The following is a 17520-nucleotide window of genomic DNA, read 5'->3' as shown; positions in this document are numbered from 1 at the left end:
ATTTTCAAGGTTCAGTTGTGCTGTAACATTTATCATTGCAGTGTTTCTCTCTATTGCCCAGTAATATTCTGCTTTGTAGAAATATCATATATAATTTTCATTCACTCAGCCATTGATAGATTATTGGATTGTTTCTATGTTTTGGTGATTTAAAAAAATTCCTTTGTGATCATTCTTGGAGAAGTTTTTACGTGGAAATATATTTTCACTTCTCTTGGGTACATGAATGAATTACTGGGCCATATAGAAATGGTATGTTTAATATTTTGAGGAAACGTCAGATTATTTTTCACAGTACCCATACCATTTCACATTTCCCACCAGCAATTTCTAAGGGTTTCAATTTCTCTGCCCCAGGAATTATAACTGCCCTAGTGATTATGAAGTAGTATATTATTTTGGATTTGAGTTCCCCTAATGGCTAATGTTACTGAGTGTCTTCTCATATGCTTATTGGTCACTTGTACATGTTCTTAGGAAAATGTCTATTCAGATACTTTATCATTCTGAAATTAGATTATTTATCTCTTTTACTATTGGGTTTTAAGAGTTCTTTGTATATTCTGAATACATCTCTTATCACATATGCATCCCCAACCCCTTGTTTATTTGTACATTTAGAGATAGAGTCTTGCTAAGTTGCCCAAGCTGGGCTCAAACTTACAATCCTCCTGGCAGACCTCCCAGACTGCTGCTATTACAGGTGTGTGCCACCATCTGGTTATGCTTTAGGATCTTGAGGCACATCATGCAAACAAACATATATCCAGAATACATTCCAAAAATATTATAATTGCACTTATATAAGAAATATTTTTCAGTGCTTATTTTCCTACCTGGTTTACAAACTAACCCATCAGAAAACTGTCTTCCAAATATAACTTTGCTGTGCTGAGGTACACTTTCTAAAATCTCTACTTTTTGATTCAAGAAGGCCAAATTGATTTTCAAGGTTTTTTTCCCAAAAGCCCTTGAATTTGAAGCCACTTGAAATCTTAATAATGGAAGATGCCTGTCAACAGAACTTTCTGTGGTTGAAAACTCTCATTCTAGGCTGAATTGCTGTTCTTGCCACACCACAGACTTCTATATTCTGACCAGCTGTTTTGACACTTTGTCCCTACCACATTCAGTCTGCCTTTCTCTCTCTTTCTCTTCCTCTTATCTCCACCTACATGAACATGCACATTCATTCTGTTTTGAACCATTCAGGAACTATGTCTGATGTCAGATGCATGCAATACTCTTAGAGGGAACATCTTCCAAGACTCCTGCATTCACTCTGGTTAGAAGAGTCAAGCTTAGCTAAGGCTTGGTTATTGAGGTTGTAATTCTCCTTGTCCTGGAAACTATTGACTGAATTCACTCCAGCTTGGTTCAATGGCTCCCTCCTTGAACATTCCCCAATAGAAGTGTATCTACTGTATCCTTTAGTAAGGCACTCCCTCCTGCTGGATGAAAATCTTAATTTCCATCCATTCTGTATTCTTCAAGGCCCCTGTGCAAATGGTTGTGAGCCATGGTATGTAGATACTAAGATCAAGGCATAGACTTTGTGGTTTTGAGCTATGGAAAGAAACAGGGCAATGTTTATCTCTTACATCTAAAGGAACTGTTTTTTTTTTTTTTTTTTTTACTTTCAAGAATAGGGTTTTTTTAGTCCTTTTTATTGACTTCTTTTTCTTCATTCCCCTTTAAAATGTAGATCTCATCTCTTCTCTTCTCACTCTCTCCCTTCATGACTTCACTTAGATTTCATTAACTCAGAAATCTGTAGTTCTAGACCATTCTTTTTTTTTTGGTAACTTTGTCTGCCATCCATGCAGCATTTAACACACTAGTGTTTGTTTAGACCATTTTTTATATAGTATTCCTAAAATGGAGATTCTCCCCATTGTCTAAGCATAATGATGAGGGGAACAAAGTGACTTTACCTTGACATTAAATAGGTTTGGCTAAAACATCCTTTGGCATCATAGTAACTACAGTTCTAAGATTATTCCATAAATCATGTTTTATAATTCCTAGTTATGGTGAGGAGTTTTTAGACAGCATTTCATTCCATCAGGAACTTCTGATATGGAAACTGTATGCCTGTCCTTCTAGTCTCCAAGTCAAGACAATAAGTTTATATGATTTTTTGCCCATTTTTTCACTTTGTAGAATACTGGAATCTGAAATGATAACATACAAGTGAAAGAGTGCAAATATGGAAGTTGTGTTTCTCTTTCTGAAGTTATAATCAGCAAGATGGGCTGGCTCTCTTCCTCACTTTGAATGTATCAGCTTTGTACCATTTGGAAAAAGAATGAGAAACTCTTAGACCAAATGAATAATATCCACTTGTCAATTGATGGGCAGTTGGGCTGTCTCCAAGTTTTAGCTATTGCAAACTGTGCTGCTATAAACATGGGTGTGCATATATTGTGGTCATATGATGCTTTTAGTTCTTTTGGGAAGATACCAAGAAAAGGAATAGCTGGGTCAAATGGAACCTTTAGTTTTGGGTTTTTGAAGTATTCCCCTACTGATTTCCACAGAGATAACACCAGTCTACATGCCCACCAGCAATGAGCAAGGTTCCTTTTCGCCAACAGCCTGGTCAGCATTAGTTGATTTCTTGATAGCAGCCATTCTTTCTGGAGTGAGGTGAAATTTCAGTGTTTTAATTTGCATCTCTCAAATGGCCAGTGATGCTGAATCTATTCTTTATCTGAGAAGTGTCTTTTTATTTCTGATGCCCATTTTTGCATTAGGTCTTTAAATTTGAGGGGTCTGATTTTTTTGTGTTCTTTATATATTCTAGGTAATAGTCCTGTATCTGAATAGCTGGAAAAAGTTTTTCGCACTCTGTGGGATATCTTTTCACTCTGTTGGTGGATTCTCTTGCTGAGAAAAAGTTTTAATAAGATGAGGTCCCACTTGTTGATTCTTTGTAGTATTTGTCATGTGGGCTGGATTTTGTTCATGAAGTCTTTGCCTACTCCTATGTCCTCAAGCGTTCTGTCTAATCTCTTTTCTAGCAGATTTAGTGTTTCTGTTTTAATATTTAAATCTTTGACCCATTTTGATTTTAGGTTAGGGTGTGGTAAAAGATATGGGTCAATTTTCAGCATGTGGAAAGCCAGTTTTTCCAGCACCATTGATTAAAGAGCCTAGCTTTCTTCCAATGAAGGTGTTTGGCTCATTTGTCAAATATAAGGTCATTGAGTATGTTTAGACTTGTTTTTGCATCCTCTGGTCTCTTCCATTGATCCATAGGTCTGTTTTTGTTTGTTTGTTTGCAGAACTGTGCTGTTTCTATCACCTTAGCTTTGTAGTATAATTTAAAACCAGGGATTGTGAAACCCCCCGCTTTGCCTTTGTTGCCCAGAATTGTCTTTGCTATTCTAGGTCTCTTTTGGTTACAAATAAAGTTTAGTATTTTTTTTTCTAATTCTGTGAGATATCCTGTTAGAATTTTAATTGGGATTGCATTGAATCTGTATAACAATTTTTGAAATATGGTCATTTTCATTATTTTGGTTCTTCCTCTCCAATAACAAGGGATATTTTCCCATTTTCTGATATCCTCTTCAGACTCCTTTTTCAGAGTACTGTAGTTTTCAATGTAAAGGTCTTTTACTTCTTTCATTAGATTGATTCCTAGGTATTTCATTTTTGGGGGGATGCATTGTGAAAGGGATTATTTCTCTAATTACTCTCTCCATGAGTCTGTTATCTGTGCACAGGAAGGCTATTAACTTTTGAGTGTTAACTTTTTATAAGCTAAGCCACTGAATTTGAAGTTTTTTTGGGTCGTCTATGTAGAATATCTGTTCATTCACAAATAATGGTAATATAACTTCTTCCTTTTCTATCCTTACTTCTTTCATTTCTTTTTCTGGTCTATTTACTCTGGCTAATGTTGTCAGAACTATATTGAACAAGATTGGTGACAATGAAGATCCTTGTCTTGTTCCTGATTTTAGAGTGAAAGCTTTCAGTTTTTATCCATTTACTATGATGTTGGCTGTTGATTAGTTGTAGATGGCTTTTATCAGATTGAGATAAAGACTATCTATACCAATTTTCTGTGTTTTTTTATCACAAATAAATATGAGACCTTGTCAAATGCTTTTTCTGCATCCTTTGAGTGGGTCATACAGTTTTGTCCTTGGCTCTGTTATTATAGTGTATTACATTTATTGATTTACACTTGTTGAGCCATCCTTGCATCCTTGGGATGACTCCAACTTGGTCATGGTATATAACCTTCTTGTTGATTTGCTGCATTCTGTGTGCCAATATCTTATTGAGGATTTTTGCATCTATGTTCATTAGGGAGATTGGCCTGTAATTCTTTTTGGTTGGATCCTTCTCTGGTTTTGAAATCAGGATAATTCTTGCCTCCAGGAATTAATTTGGGAGTATCGCTTCTCTTTCAATTTTGTTAAAGAGTTTGAAAGTAGTGGCATTAGGTCATCTCTAAATTTCTTGTAAATTCAGTAGTGAATCCATCAGGTCCAGGGCTTTTCTTTTTGTTGGTAGTTTTTAAATTACATACTCAATTTCATTGGTTGATATTGGTTTATTTAGAATTTCTATATCTTTTTTATTCAGTTTTGGTCATTCCTATTTATCTAGGAATTTGTCCATTTCTTCTGTATTTTCCATCTTTTTAGGATACAGTTTCTTTAAGTAGATAGATACTGATGATCTTTTGGATCTCTACAGGATCTGTTGTGGTTCCACTTTTTTCATTCCTAATTGCATTGATTTGAATGTTTTCTTTCCTTTTTTGATAAGGTTGGCTAAGGGTTTGTCAAATTATTAATCTTTCAAAGAACCAACTCTTCAATTCATTAATTCTTTGTATTGTTTTCTTAGTCTCCATTGCATTAATTTCTTTTCTGATTTTTATAATTTCCTCCCTCATGAGCTTTGGGCTTGACTTGTTCTTCTTGTTCTAAAGCTTGAAGTTCAACATTAGGTTGTTTGTTTGAGCCTTCTGTTTTCCTGATTTGGGAATTCACTGCTATAAATTTCCCTTATAGGACTGATTTCATTGTATCCCATAAGTTCTAGTATGCTGTATTGTGATTTTCATTTAATTGTAGAAATTGTCTGATTTCTTCTTTAATTTCCTCTGTGGTCCATTGGTTGTTTAGAAGGGTGTTGTATAATTTCCATGTGTTTATGAAGTTCATGTGGTTTCTTTTGCCATTGATTTCCAATTTAATTGCATTATGGTCTGATAATATGCATGGGATAATTTCTTCCTTTGCATTTAATTAAGCATGTTATATGAGCTAATATGTGGTCTATTTTGGAGAAAGTCCCATGTGCATCTGAGAAGAATATGTATTCTGATGTTGTAGGGTGGAACACTTTACAAACATCAATTAAATTCATTTGTTCAAATGTTTAGTTCAATACTAATATTTCATTGTTGAGTTTTTATCTAGTTGATCTGACTGTATGTGACAGTGGGGTTCTGAGATTCTCCCATTACATCTGTATTAGTGCTCATATGATTTTTCATGTCCATTAATATTTGTTTTATACATTTGGGTGTGCTGCCATTTAGTGTATATATATTTAGGATTGTTATCTCTTTCTCTTAGATTGTTCCCTTTACCAGGATATAGTGACTTCTTTGTCTCTCTTAATCAGCTCTTGTCTGCAAAGAGAATAGCTACCTTGCTTTTTTCCAGTTTCCTGTTGCAAGGAATATTGTTTTCCATCCCTTGACTTTCAGTCTGTGAATTTGTTTTTCAATTGAATGTGTTTCTTGTATGCAGCATATTGTTGGATCTTTCTTCTTGATCCATTTTGCCAGTCTATTTCTTTTGATTGGTGAATTTAGAGTTTTACCATTGATGGTTATAACTGATATGTATTGTCTAATCTCTGCCATGTTATTTTCCTGCTGTTGGCTTCCTTCTTTCCTTTTCTGTTTAATTTCTTGCCTTGCCTGTCATCTGTTGGGGTTCATGGAGTTGTAATCTTTATTGTCTCCTTCTAGAATATTCTTCAGAACACTTTGGAGTGCTGAGCTTGGAATTTCTTCAGGTATTCTTTTTCATGGAAGTCTATCAATTTTTTTTTCTCTGTTTGGGAATTTTTCTACCATTACATTACATTAAATGACATTAAAAAATGTCATTTGCACTATCTCCTGCTTTTTCACTGACTGAAATCAATCTTATGTTATTCTTCTTTTGTGTCATGTAGCAGTTGCTGGATTGATTTCTCATGATCCCTTGCTATTTTTAAGAATTCTCTCTTTTACTGATTGGCTAACTACAATCCTATCTTCTATATCTGATATTTTTTCCTTGCATTGGCTCATTTTGTGTGTATAGTTTCAGTGGAGTTTTTAAATGCTTGGATATCTGTTTGAATATGTTTCATGGATTCCATTTCTTTCCTGTGCTGGGCATTTATGGCTTCCATCATGTTCCTGAGCTCCTGTATTTTTTAACTGTATCTATCATTCTGGTCACCATGTCTGTAGTTAACTGGGAAATTATTTCTGCTTTGATTTTTTTTCTAGAGCCTTGGTCATTTGCTTTGTTACTTCTGCTGTTACCACTTCAGAGAGTCCAGGTGGCTTTGGATTGTTTCACCTATGACATTGCCCCCAGGGTTTTCTTTTGGTGAGCTGAAAGTCTTCAGGGGTTGCAACTTGTGTAAGTGACTTCTCATTTTTTATTTTTTTAACTTTGATTTCTGAGTTGATGCTTCCAAGTTGCTTATGGTGAGTAGCTTTATTGCGAGTTTCCAGACCCCCCTAGAAATGACTACTTTTCAGAAGTGTCTTCCAGGTATAGCTAGCTTTTGAGTTTTGAGTCTGTTGCAGGGTCCTACCTCTTCAGTTTATTGGGGATGAGAAGTTTCTGTCTACTTGGGTTAGCTACCAGTTCTTTGGCACTGGCTTGTAGGTTTTTTTTACGACCCTTAGGCAATTTCAGTCTTGGTATACCAGGAGGAACAGCTGGTTAGCACAATTATCTTACCTAGGCTAAAGTAGTACAGTCAACAATGACAATAGCATCAAATACAGCCTAGAAAATGACAAATTATAGCCTTTAATATGATTTTTTCACCCTTAGGGAAGAAGACTTAAAAGGGGCTAGGGGATTAAAAAAAAACAGAAATAGAAAAAGAGGAAGAGGTCAGAAGCAAGGCTGGAGGACAAACTTTAGGAACTGTTGAAAAAGGTGGGAAAGAGAAAAGGAAAAAATAAAAACAAGAACAGAACAGAAAAACAACATAAAAACTAGAAACTGTGTTCAAAGAATCAAGAAAAGAGGAAAAGCAGAAAGAAAAAAGAAAAAAAAGGGGAAGAAAAAAAACCCCCTAAAATGTCCAATTCAAGTTGTGTCTCTGCTGTCACTGTTAAGCAATGTGGGAGAATAGAGTCCAGAGCCAAATTGATTAATCCCAGCAAGCTAGCTGCAGCTTCACAGTGGGATAGTGGATAATCCCACCCTTTAGTTCCTCTAAAGTTCAGGCCAGTTTCTGGCTATGAGGCTGGAACCAGATTTTTTGAGCCTACAACAGTCTATGTGTCTCCTGCTGGCTTGAACTCAGCTCCCTGGCCTCCTGTTGATTTGAACTCAGCACCCATATTGAGGCACCAGAAGCCACTAGATGGAGTCTGCGGGCAGCTGTTCTGAATTCCAGGCTCAGCTGGCCCCTATCCAAGATGGCTACCAGCCAATCGCCCTCTCCTGGGTGATGTCTGCCTTCATTTTTGAAATGCAGATCTTCTCTTTCTCTGGTTAATGAAAACTCTTTTCTGATGTCATGTAATTCTTTTCATGCCTGCCTACCCTACATTTAAAGAGGCTGCTGTGTCCTCAGTGATTTTATGAAGGTGAACTAGAAATTTTCTGAAGTTTTCTCTAATAAGTCATGTACTTATTTCTTAAGTAAATATTTGCTCTGATTCTCAGGTCTTCTCTTATTTTGAACTGTAGAAATATATTTCATTGGTCTGGTAGACTTGGATTTTTCTTTCTTACTTATTTTGAGATGGAATCCTTTGCCTATTCATTGTCAGGTATTGCCCTGTGTTTTTTCGGAAACATACATGAGTCACTGCTTGGCTGAAGTCCAGAAGAATGAAATAAGAAAAAGGCTTAAATTTGCAGTAGATTCATTTTCTAATTAGAAATTTATCTTTCTGTGAGGGCTGGGGAGGGAACCAGCATCTACTTCAGAAGTAATCAAATGAAAGTTTGCCTCAAACTAGACTTTATTTTAGGTATTTAGTTTGGCTCTCAGTAATTAGCAAAGTTATTGTCACTTTGCATGGCTGCACTCCTGAGAAGCCAGCTAGTAGCATTCTTTTCTTTTATGTTTGCTGAAGCTTTCTATAAATCAGCCATCTATAAATCATTGGTAAATGCACCCAGTGATTACTTACTCAATTTACTTTTGCCCCTTAAAGTAGTTATCCTATTTTGAAGTTACTCATCTCTCCCCTGGCTTAGTTCCCTCTAGCCCTCATCCCTTTGAAATGAGGGTGTTATTCCAAGGGGTCATTTGCTTATCTTCTGTGCGTGTAGTTGCAGTATCATATGAACAGAGCATTGTACTTTAGTCCCTTTCTTAACCTCCCATCCTGATTTTTTTCCAGTACATACTTCTGGATATTTAGCAATAGTAGGATCAATCTGTAGTTTCTAATGCTGATTCAGGATATGTCCTATTTTGAAACCAAAGTGGTCATTTCTCCAGTAATCTGAGACAGTGGAAAAAACCCATATAGCTTTATTTTTTGGTAATTGTACTTTTTTCTAAAATTGCACTTTTTTTGGCCTGTGGTGCTGAGATTTGAACCCAGTGGACCTCCACAAGTGGGGCAAATGCTCTACCCTACATCTTCAACCCCTCTGAAAGTGTACTTTTAAGTATGATTCTTCCTCATCCATTTTTGTTTGTATACATTTTTTTGTTATTTTAAGGATAGCTTAGACATAATTTTACATGACTTTTTAATAGCTTTCATATCATTCCTTATTTTCATGACCCTTGTAACTATTTTTGTGGTAAAATATACACAACATGAGAGGTACTGTTTTAGTCATTTTAAGTATACAATTCAGCAATACTAACTATACTTGCAATGTTGTACAACCATCACCAGTATTCATCTCCAGAACTTTTTCATCAGTCCAAGATGAACCTCTACTATTCTGAAACACGAACACCCCATTACTTCCTCCTCCCGGCCCCTGGTAACCCATTTTCTACTTTCTAGCTTTATGAATTTTTATGTCTGTGTTTTGTATATGTGATTTGAACTATGGGGGAGGGAATAATGGGATAATTTAGCCTGGTGACTGTAGGGGAATGCATGAAAAGTTCAGTGAATAAATAGATGCAAAACTCACGAGAATGACAAGCATTAGAGGTAGTTTGATGGTTTGCAAAGATGCTGTCGAGAAAAGGAGATGCTGAGGAAAATGAAAAGGAAGAAAAGAAGGGACAATAATCATGTCCCAAAGGCAGCTGGAGAACCTGATGCCAATAGGGTAAACCCACACTGCTTTGGTTTTCTGTGGCTGGAAAAGTTTTGGAGTTCAGGCAAAGGAAATGTAGCATTAGGTTGATGGCAATTTGGAAGAATTGCAGGAAAGATATCAAGTACTTGAAAGAGTTCGAAGAAGTATGCCTTTCTTTCAAAGTTCCTGGGCAACAATGCAGTTGACCATCTGGAGCTCTGGTAAAGCAAATGCTTTAGTGTAAAGCAGTTTTCTGTCTTATCTTTCCTCCCAAAAATATAAAATTGAAAAATCTGCCTTTATTAGGCATCTCAAGGATATGAAACATATATCAAAGCAAAAGGCACATTATTTAAGTTTTATACTGAATGAGGGCGGCTTGGGGTTCTCTGTCACAGGGTCACTGCAGGCCATCTGACTTGCACTTTGCTGTCTTTAGGACCACCTGAAATTTTTGCTTAAAAACATTCCATGCTCTTTTTATGTCTTTTCTCTTGGAGAGAAGGAGACAGGCCCCTGGAATCAGTCCAGGTTCAAGTCTCATTTCTCTCTCTTTCTGGCTGTGGAGATGTCTAATCTTTCAAACCCTCAGGTGTCTCATGAAGTGAGTTAAAAATCTGCCTCAAACTCTGTTCGATATAGATCATTCATTTTTTTCTTCTCTTATTATTTAATGAGAAGATGGCTTCTCATCCCATTCACCTTCCCTTTTTACCCCACTTGAAACTGCCTCTCTAGAACATTTAGCTGGCACCCAGCATAGAATTGAAACTTACAAAAATATACCTACTTACCATCCTTTGGGTGAATAATATAGAAGCCATAACTTTTAGATATTAGATCTTTCCTATGAATTTTTGTTTCCATTAAGCTAATATTTTGCAGTTGGTATAAGAGATTTTTGCTTCCTCTGGCCAATGGTCCTTCATTCTTATATGCTGGTCCTCTTGCACTAACTATGGTATTCCTTTCTTTTTCCAGGTGTACAGCTACTTCTAGCATGACTGTGATCTGATCGGCAGCTGCGAGAACAGGCTCCGTGTCTGGCACTGTGGTGCTGGAGCTTGATCACTGCCCACCACTATAGAGCTGTTATGGCTGCTGCCTCTACTGCGACCCCCGCCATTTCCCAGCCCCAGGTAAACGATTCAACTAGCAAAGGTTCGGGGGAATCATAGTTTTGTCAAATATTTCAGTTGAACTGCAGAAAGTATGCTTTTTTTCTAGGGACCATGTACATCTCTCAGATTAGCATTTGGTGTGTTTGAGATAATGGTGCTTTTCTGAGCGAGGTACCATTTAGTTCAGGAAGCAGCTGGAACAATGAACAAGTGATTTTAGTGAACTGGCCTCTGTTTCCAAGGGATCTCAGTTTTGAGCACTTAGGATACAGCAAACTCCAAATCAAGACAAATCAGTAGCAAATTTTTCTGGTTTCTCTTTCTTAGACTTTTTTTGGGGGATGGGATGTTTAATGAAATATCTCAGAAAGGACCTAATCTTATAACAAGGTTTCCAATCCTGCTGTGTTGTCCTCCTCTTATAATTAGTTTGCCTTGATCTTTTCTAAGAACCTTGAAAACAAAAAGCAATTCTAGAAACTTCTGAATTCCTATGAGGAATGTTTTCTGTGCACTGCAGAACCGTTATACTGCAGGCACATTGCATTTGGGCTAGGCATTCAGGCTCTCTTTCAGGCTCAGTAGTCAGCGTGGTGCAACGGAGGGAACAGGCTTTGGAGTAGTTTGGCCCTGCACCTTGGAGTCCTTGATAAAAAGCCTTATTCGTGCTAGCTGGTCTCAGGTTCCATTTCTTCTCATGTACTAGTGCTTCACACAGTGGTTGTATGGATTAAATGATTCAGAAAGTATAATTTCCCATGTGCTCTTCCTTTACCGTTCCTTAACCTCTTCTCTTTTGAGCATGACATCACATGTGTGACAATCATTTAAAGCTAAAGTTAAGGAAAAGGGAAAGCTGTGTGGATTGAAATTCAAATTTTGATGATATAGAACGTTGTCCAGTGCTTTTTTTTTTTCCTAAATCATTTTTGTAGACTATTACATTTTTTATGTATTTCATTCGAAAGTATCTGTTTTTAATAAAAAGAGTGAAAAAAGAGAGGGAGGAAGGAGAAAGGGACATTTATATTTCAGTTACTACAACTTCTCCTTTTCCCTCTAAAATACCTGCATATTTTATCCTTTGGGTAAGTCTTTGCAGTGCTTTCGTGTTTTTAGTATTATTTTCCAGGGTTATTTCTCAGCGTTATCCCCATTACCACATCATGTGTATTTCTCTTTCTTGTAAATGGATCATTGCCCTTCATTTACTTTAGGTGTTTGGTTTCCTTAACCTTCAATAGGTTTTTCTTGAGGGGGGGATTGTCCTGAAATACTTGGAAACAGGTAAAGAGATTCAGTGCCTGTTGCTTGAGGCCACCCTTTGACCGTCCAGTGCAGGTGTTCCCAGGTTCTTCTTCTTCGACTTGTGTGAAGTGTGTTAGATCCCGGTACAGGTTTTCTGGACAAGGAATTTCAGTGTCCAGTGACACTGTCGTGTGTCAACATTTCCCAGAGCCTCAAGTTTGTGCCCTTTTCCTCTTGTGCAAGCTACTATAAACTGGTGACTACTATAATGCTTTCAAAAGACTCATTTAAGTTAAAATACCACCCAAATCATGTTTTATGTAAATACTTGGAGAAATGTGTAGGCATATACATTTTCTGTGGTACAGCCACGTGGGAGTGAGGTGATAATTTCACAGTATGTATTAAAGCTATATACCTTTCACAGTCTGTTCCGATCTTGGTTTCTCTATTAGAAAAGCATTCACATATGAGGCCAAGGAAGAATGTGTAAAAATACTTACGAAAGCATTGCTTACAGACCAAGAAGTACAAAATTTGCTGAATATCTAATAGTACATTGTCATAGTAATAAATTCAGGCATGTGAATATGATTGTAATGTCATATAACAGCTCAAAATGAAGATATCAAGACAGCTATATTATGTTAAGACATCTTTTGGAGGGAAAGAAAAGTAAGATGTAGGATAATCCTTGTAGGAAGTTATCATTAAAATTATAAACTATGACTGTATGTTTTGGGGGATAAACAAATGGAAATGAATAGTGAAAGGCCCAATACATAAACTTTCAACAGAATGACCTTGCTCCCAAGAGGACCAGAACTGGATCTTGAGAAATGACCCCCTTGCTAAAGCTTAGGCTTACTTAACAATTCCTTAGTATTTAATTTCTCCATTCGAGAGAATTTTAATTTAATTAAAATTTTCTCCTTGAGGGCCAGGCCCCTACTGGACAAAAAGGTCAACGAACAGTTGTTTCTTGAAGCATGCACATGGCCCACAGGTCACACTGTGAAATTTTGGCTCCAGCATTTACTGGCTGACCCTGAGAGAAAGGTGATCATGCTCTCAGTGCCTTAATTTCATCCCCTGCAAAATGAGCAAGGTGATAAACAAGCCAATCTCATAGGTTGTTTTAAAGATGACATGAGAAAATATGTACGAAACTTAGAATAATGTCTGGCATATGTTGCCCATTTATGTCAGGAAGTGCTGTGATAAATAGGATAAGGAAGGCTTTTGTCCGCCCTGAGTTTAGAAATGTAACAGAAGATACACAGATAAGGACACAAAAATTGCAGTGGTATATCACAAAACTGTGACACAGAAAGCGTGATTGGAACCCCTGAAAAAGACTGGGAGGACCAGGGAAGGTGTTTTTCAAGGAAGACCACCAGACTGAGTGGCTAATGAGAGAATGAGTTATTTTGGCAAGGGAGAAGAAAGGGCATATATGAGGTTTGAATGTCCCATGGTGAAAGAGAGCATAGTAGTTAGAATTTAGTTCAGGATGGTTACACTATAGTGGGACATGTGGGATATTGTAGAGAGCTGTGTCCCTAGAGCTGCCTTCAGCAGTTCAGAAAGGCTGATTATTAAATTTTCAAGATTTTTTGTGTAGTTGGCTCCATGCTGGTAGCTTGAGATCAATCATGGTAGATTATTTGTACCACAGAAACAGGCAAATGCTAAGTACGCATGGAGGAGCTAGGTTATAAAGTTATGCAAGGCCTTGTAAGCCATCATAAAGGATTTCATCTAGATCTTAAAGATGCCTGCGTAGTTTAGTGGTTATCTAGGCTTTGGAGTCTTAGCTCTGGGTGCAAATGCTTTGTGTAGTATCAACCCTTTAATAGATAGAAGGCTTTTAAGGATTCTATTGAGCAAATTCTGTGTTAACATGTCAACTGGGTGATTGAGTCTCATTCTTACCATATGTTGGTAGTAGTAGTGACCTCTAGTAGTTGGAGAAGTAAACCCTTCTGGAAGAAGTCAGCTATGAACTGGGATTTTAGGTCATAGGAGAAGGTGGCTTACACCTCAGGAAAGATAATAACTCTCTTAGTTACTTTCTCATGACTGAGACAACAGACCCGAAAGCCACAAGTTAAAGGAGGAGAGGGTTATTTTTGCACACAGTTTTTAGAGTCCACAGTTGGCTGGTTCCAAGGCAGGCAGCATAGCACAGGAGAAACAGTTCATGGCATGGCAGTGCAGAAGCAGAGAGGGGTCAGCAGGATAGGAAGGATACAGAACCTCCAGGCCACACCCTCAGAGGCCCACCTCTTCCTATCAGGCTTCACCTCCAACATTATACCCAGGTATCAACACACACCATGACCCAGTCACTTCCCCAGGGCCCAATATAAGTACATGAGGCTTTTATTATAGATATCAACTATAATAAAGACCATTGCATCATTTGGTTTCATGATCTTCTGGTTGATTATCTGTCTCCTAATTATATGCTAACTCTTCCCATGTGATTTGTACAGTCAGATTTTACTTCGACACTGGCTTGGCCTTGTTGCTGAGTCTCTTTTTCTCCTATTAGCAATTTTCTCCAAGTTCATAGATGGTTAAAAGTATTTAAATGCAGCATTTCCTTAGGCAATGAACTGTTCACTCAATCAGCTTAGCCTGGTATTGTTGCGTACATGAACTTGATTTGCATTCTCTAGAACTGAATTCAGAGACCTCTGCAAAGATAAACTCACTTTTAAATGTGCAAGGCCTGAAAATTCTTTTCCACGGCAAGAATGACAATTTAAAACAACGCCTTTGGTTTTGTTTGTTTCTCTATTCATTTGGGAGCAAAGAGTATTTTCCAGTTAGGCTGCCTAATAGTAGGTATAAACTAATTAATATGAGCAAATAACCTGTGAGTGTTTCAAACAATAATAGAGAAGAAAGCTTTCATTGTCACTCCTGCTGGGATTGCTATTTAGTCAGTGAAAAGATCTGCCTTGTGCTTTGATGTGGGCCAAGTTTGCATTCTCTGTTTTACTCCCCCCTGAACTATGAAACAGATTTTTGTTTGCTCTTGCTGAGAATGCACCTAGTCCTTACAAAGCTAGGTGAATTCCAAGGTGAAACTGGACTAGCAGCTGCAGGGTGTCTCTGTGTGTATAGTTGATTTATGTTTCTGCTGTTCCAGACACTGATAAAGAGCTTCCTTCTGCAGAGGAAGCTACAAGAATGTATTTGCAGACAGAAACCTGTTCATCATTAGGTGAAGTTAATATGTTCATGTCCTGTGGACCTTGAGGAGGTGGGGAGGGGGTAGGAAACCAAAAAGTTTAACTTGCCACTTTCAGTAGCCTCTTTCTGTTTTTAGAATTCTGTTGAGCATTCCCTTTATCTTGGTTGATGAAATTATTGTGGATAGAATTTGGAATCAAAATTTTTATTTTTACAGAAGGTTCAATAGTTTAGTATCTGAATGTATAAGTTGGCTTCTTTCAAAGTGGTAATAGAGCATATCTGAGAACTTCTGAGGTGTTTAGCTCCTACACTTGTGATTCCAATATGAAAGAGATTTTTTTCCTTTGACATTTTAGAAGACTTTCATTCTGCCTTTTCTGTGCTAAGTGGCTGTTTTGCTTTTCAGCCAAGGACACAAAAGATATTTTGATCCTTCCAAGCGATTGCTGGTAATTTTCATTAAAGGAGTGAATTTGGGTAGATATTCAGTGTATTAACAGTTTGCCCCTCTAATTCTTCTCCAGCATTTAATAAAGAGTGACAAATTTAAATGGCAAAATATCTACCTAGGTTTTGTGCGTGATCAGCCCTTTAATAGATACTGGACATATGTTAATGCTTTCCATTTTCCACAAGATGATTCTATGAGTTCTTTATAGTGAGAAAGTGTTACTTCTACACGTGGATGTATATATTATGTGCATATGTGTTATGCCAGAAGGTCCATCAAAGGAAATCCAACTTAGATAAACACTCTAGGGAAAGCTGCAGTGTATTGCCAGGAATAAATGCATGTGCAGATAAACACTGAGATTTCTGACTTACTCCATCTTGAGCCTTGTTTCTATTAGAAAATAAATTTGTTCTCATATGCCATCTAAATTCATTTATGCTCCATTTTGTGTTTATAAACACACAAGGTTTGAGAGGAAATCTTATTTTGGATTTTCTTTTCATGTGATAAAATTGTGCTGGGGCACTAAAGATAAACCATAAATGACACCTTTTATGTTATTCTTCTAATGCATCCTCTTAATTGGTTAGTTTTTAATGATTAATGGAGCTATTCCTTTATCCTTCAAATGTTTGTGGCTTTCTCCTTCTTACTGCCTTTCCCGGCATATTTTGTCTGCTCTCCTTTTGACAGTCCTTTTCTTTGAGTGTTTGTTGCACATGTGCCGTGAATAAATGTCAAGGTAGGATAATGACCTGATGCTTTTATTCTAATCATAGAGTCCAGGGGATACCTGTCTTTTGAGATCTGTTCCTTGCTGTAATAAGACTGTCATTAAAAGAAAATCAGTCTGTGTTTGCTGTGTAATGATACTGCATTGGTAATTACATAGCATCACTTAAGCACTGCCCTTAAATTAAACTTCTCCCCTCTCACTATGTGGGCTCAGGCTGGGGAAGAAGTGAAAAGTGTGTTGCTACCTGCACTTTAGCATTAGAAAGGGCTCTGGAGCAGATTAGATTATAAAGTCCAACTCTGGCAATAAAACAACTTTTTTGCAGCCTTTTTTAATTTTCACTTTTCTTTGTTGGTACTGGAAATCGAACCCAGGGCCTCATGCTTGCCTGGCAGGTGCTGTGCTGCTGGCTACATCCCCGGCCCAATACAACAACTTTGAAAGATTCGAGCAACCTTTATAGCAAAAGATTGAATCCTGCAGGAGGAAGAATGGGGTGTGAAAGTGGCTACCTATTTTCAGAGTTAGAACATCCAACAGCTGATTTCAAAACATTTGCATTTAAATAAAGCTCCACCAGGCATTATAGAGAGATGCTCCAGTCCTCCTTCAGGGCAGGAGGGGAGAACTCTTCCTCTGGATTCAGGTATGTCCCCAAGTCTCAGGGCTTTGTATATTCTAGAGCTCTACTTAGCATTACAGAGTTGTGGTTGATCAGGGTGCGAAGGGACCTGGCAAAAACGATGGACAGATTTGTACCTTTACATGATATGTCTTGATTCTTATTTTTCCCCTTCCCCTGCCCTCCCTTTAACCCCTCTACCCTTCTCTATTTACAAGGCTTTATTTCCACTTTTCATTTTCTCATATTAATTCCATTCCCCTTTCCTTTCCTTTACCCTTCCAACTTCCCCTTCCCCTTGAAGATACATTGTTATAGGCACTTTTCACTTGAAATTTTTCCTAAAATTATTAAAACTTGTTCTTGACATTTATATGAAATGTTGCTTTTTAATTGTATTTTTTAATTGTTTTCTTTAAGCTAAGGAAAAAGCATAGCATACAGAGATAAGCAATTTTGTAATTAAGAAAACAGTAAGGGAAGGTAATAGAAGGTAGTAAAAATGAAATGAAAAAGCATATAATCCTATCTTTTAAAATTGAAATAGAATATGAATAGATGGGTTAACTAATAGTGCTTAGTTACGAAGATTCAACCCCCGTGTGATTTTTTTTTTTTTTTTTTTTTTTTTTTTT

At 37.2% G+C, this 17520-nt stretch overlaps 1 protein-coding gene across 7 annotated transcripts in view; it reads left to right on the top strand.

The window, feature by feature from the left end:
* Positions 1 to 17520, top strand: part of Lpar1 (lysophosphatidic acid receptor 1) — a 128700-nt gene that overhangs the window by 49641 nt on the left and 61539 nt on the right. For 5 of the 7 annotated variants that reach the window (XM_010639314.3, XM_010639315.2, XM_010639317.3 and 2 more), the window contains exon 2: positions 10479 to 10636. In XM_010639314.3, the coding sequence (XP_010637616.1) occupies positions 10592 to 10636 (45 nt within the window). In that variant the 5' untranslated portion in view covers positions 10479 to 10591. Of the gene's footprint in view, positions 1 to 6653; positions 6675 to 9208; positions 9231 to 10478; positions 10637 to 17520 lie in introns of those variants that run through there. The other 2 variants (XM_010639319.3, XM_010639318.3) reach the window with 2 other exon arrangements.

Source organism: Fukomys damarensis, unplaced genomic scaffold, assembly GCF_012274545.1.
Source record: "Fukomys damarensis isolate Sample0158 unplaced genomic scaffold, DMR_v1.0_HiC HiC_scaffold_36, whole genome shotgun sequence".
In the NCBI taxonomy this organism is placed as follows: domain Eukaryota; kingdom Metazoa; phylum Chordata; class Mammalia; order Rodentia; family Bathyergidae; genus Fukomys; species Fukomys damarensis.
This window is presented reverse-complemented; position numbering and strand designations above follow the sequence as displayed.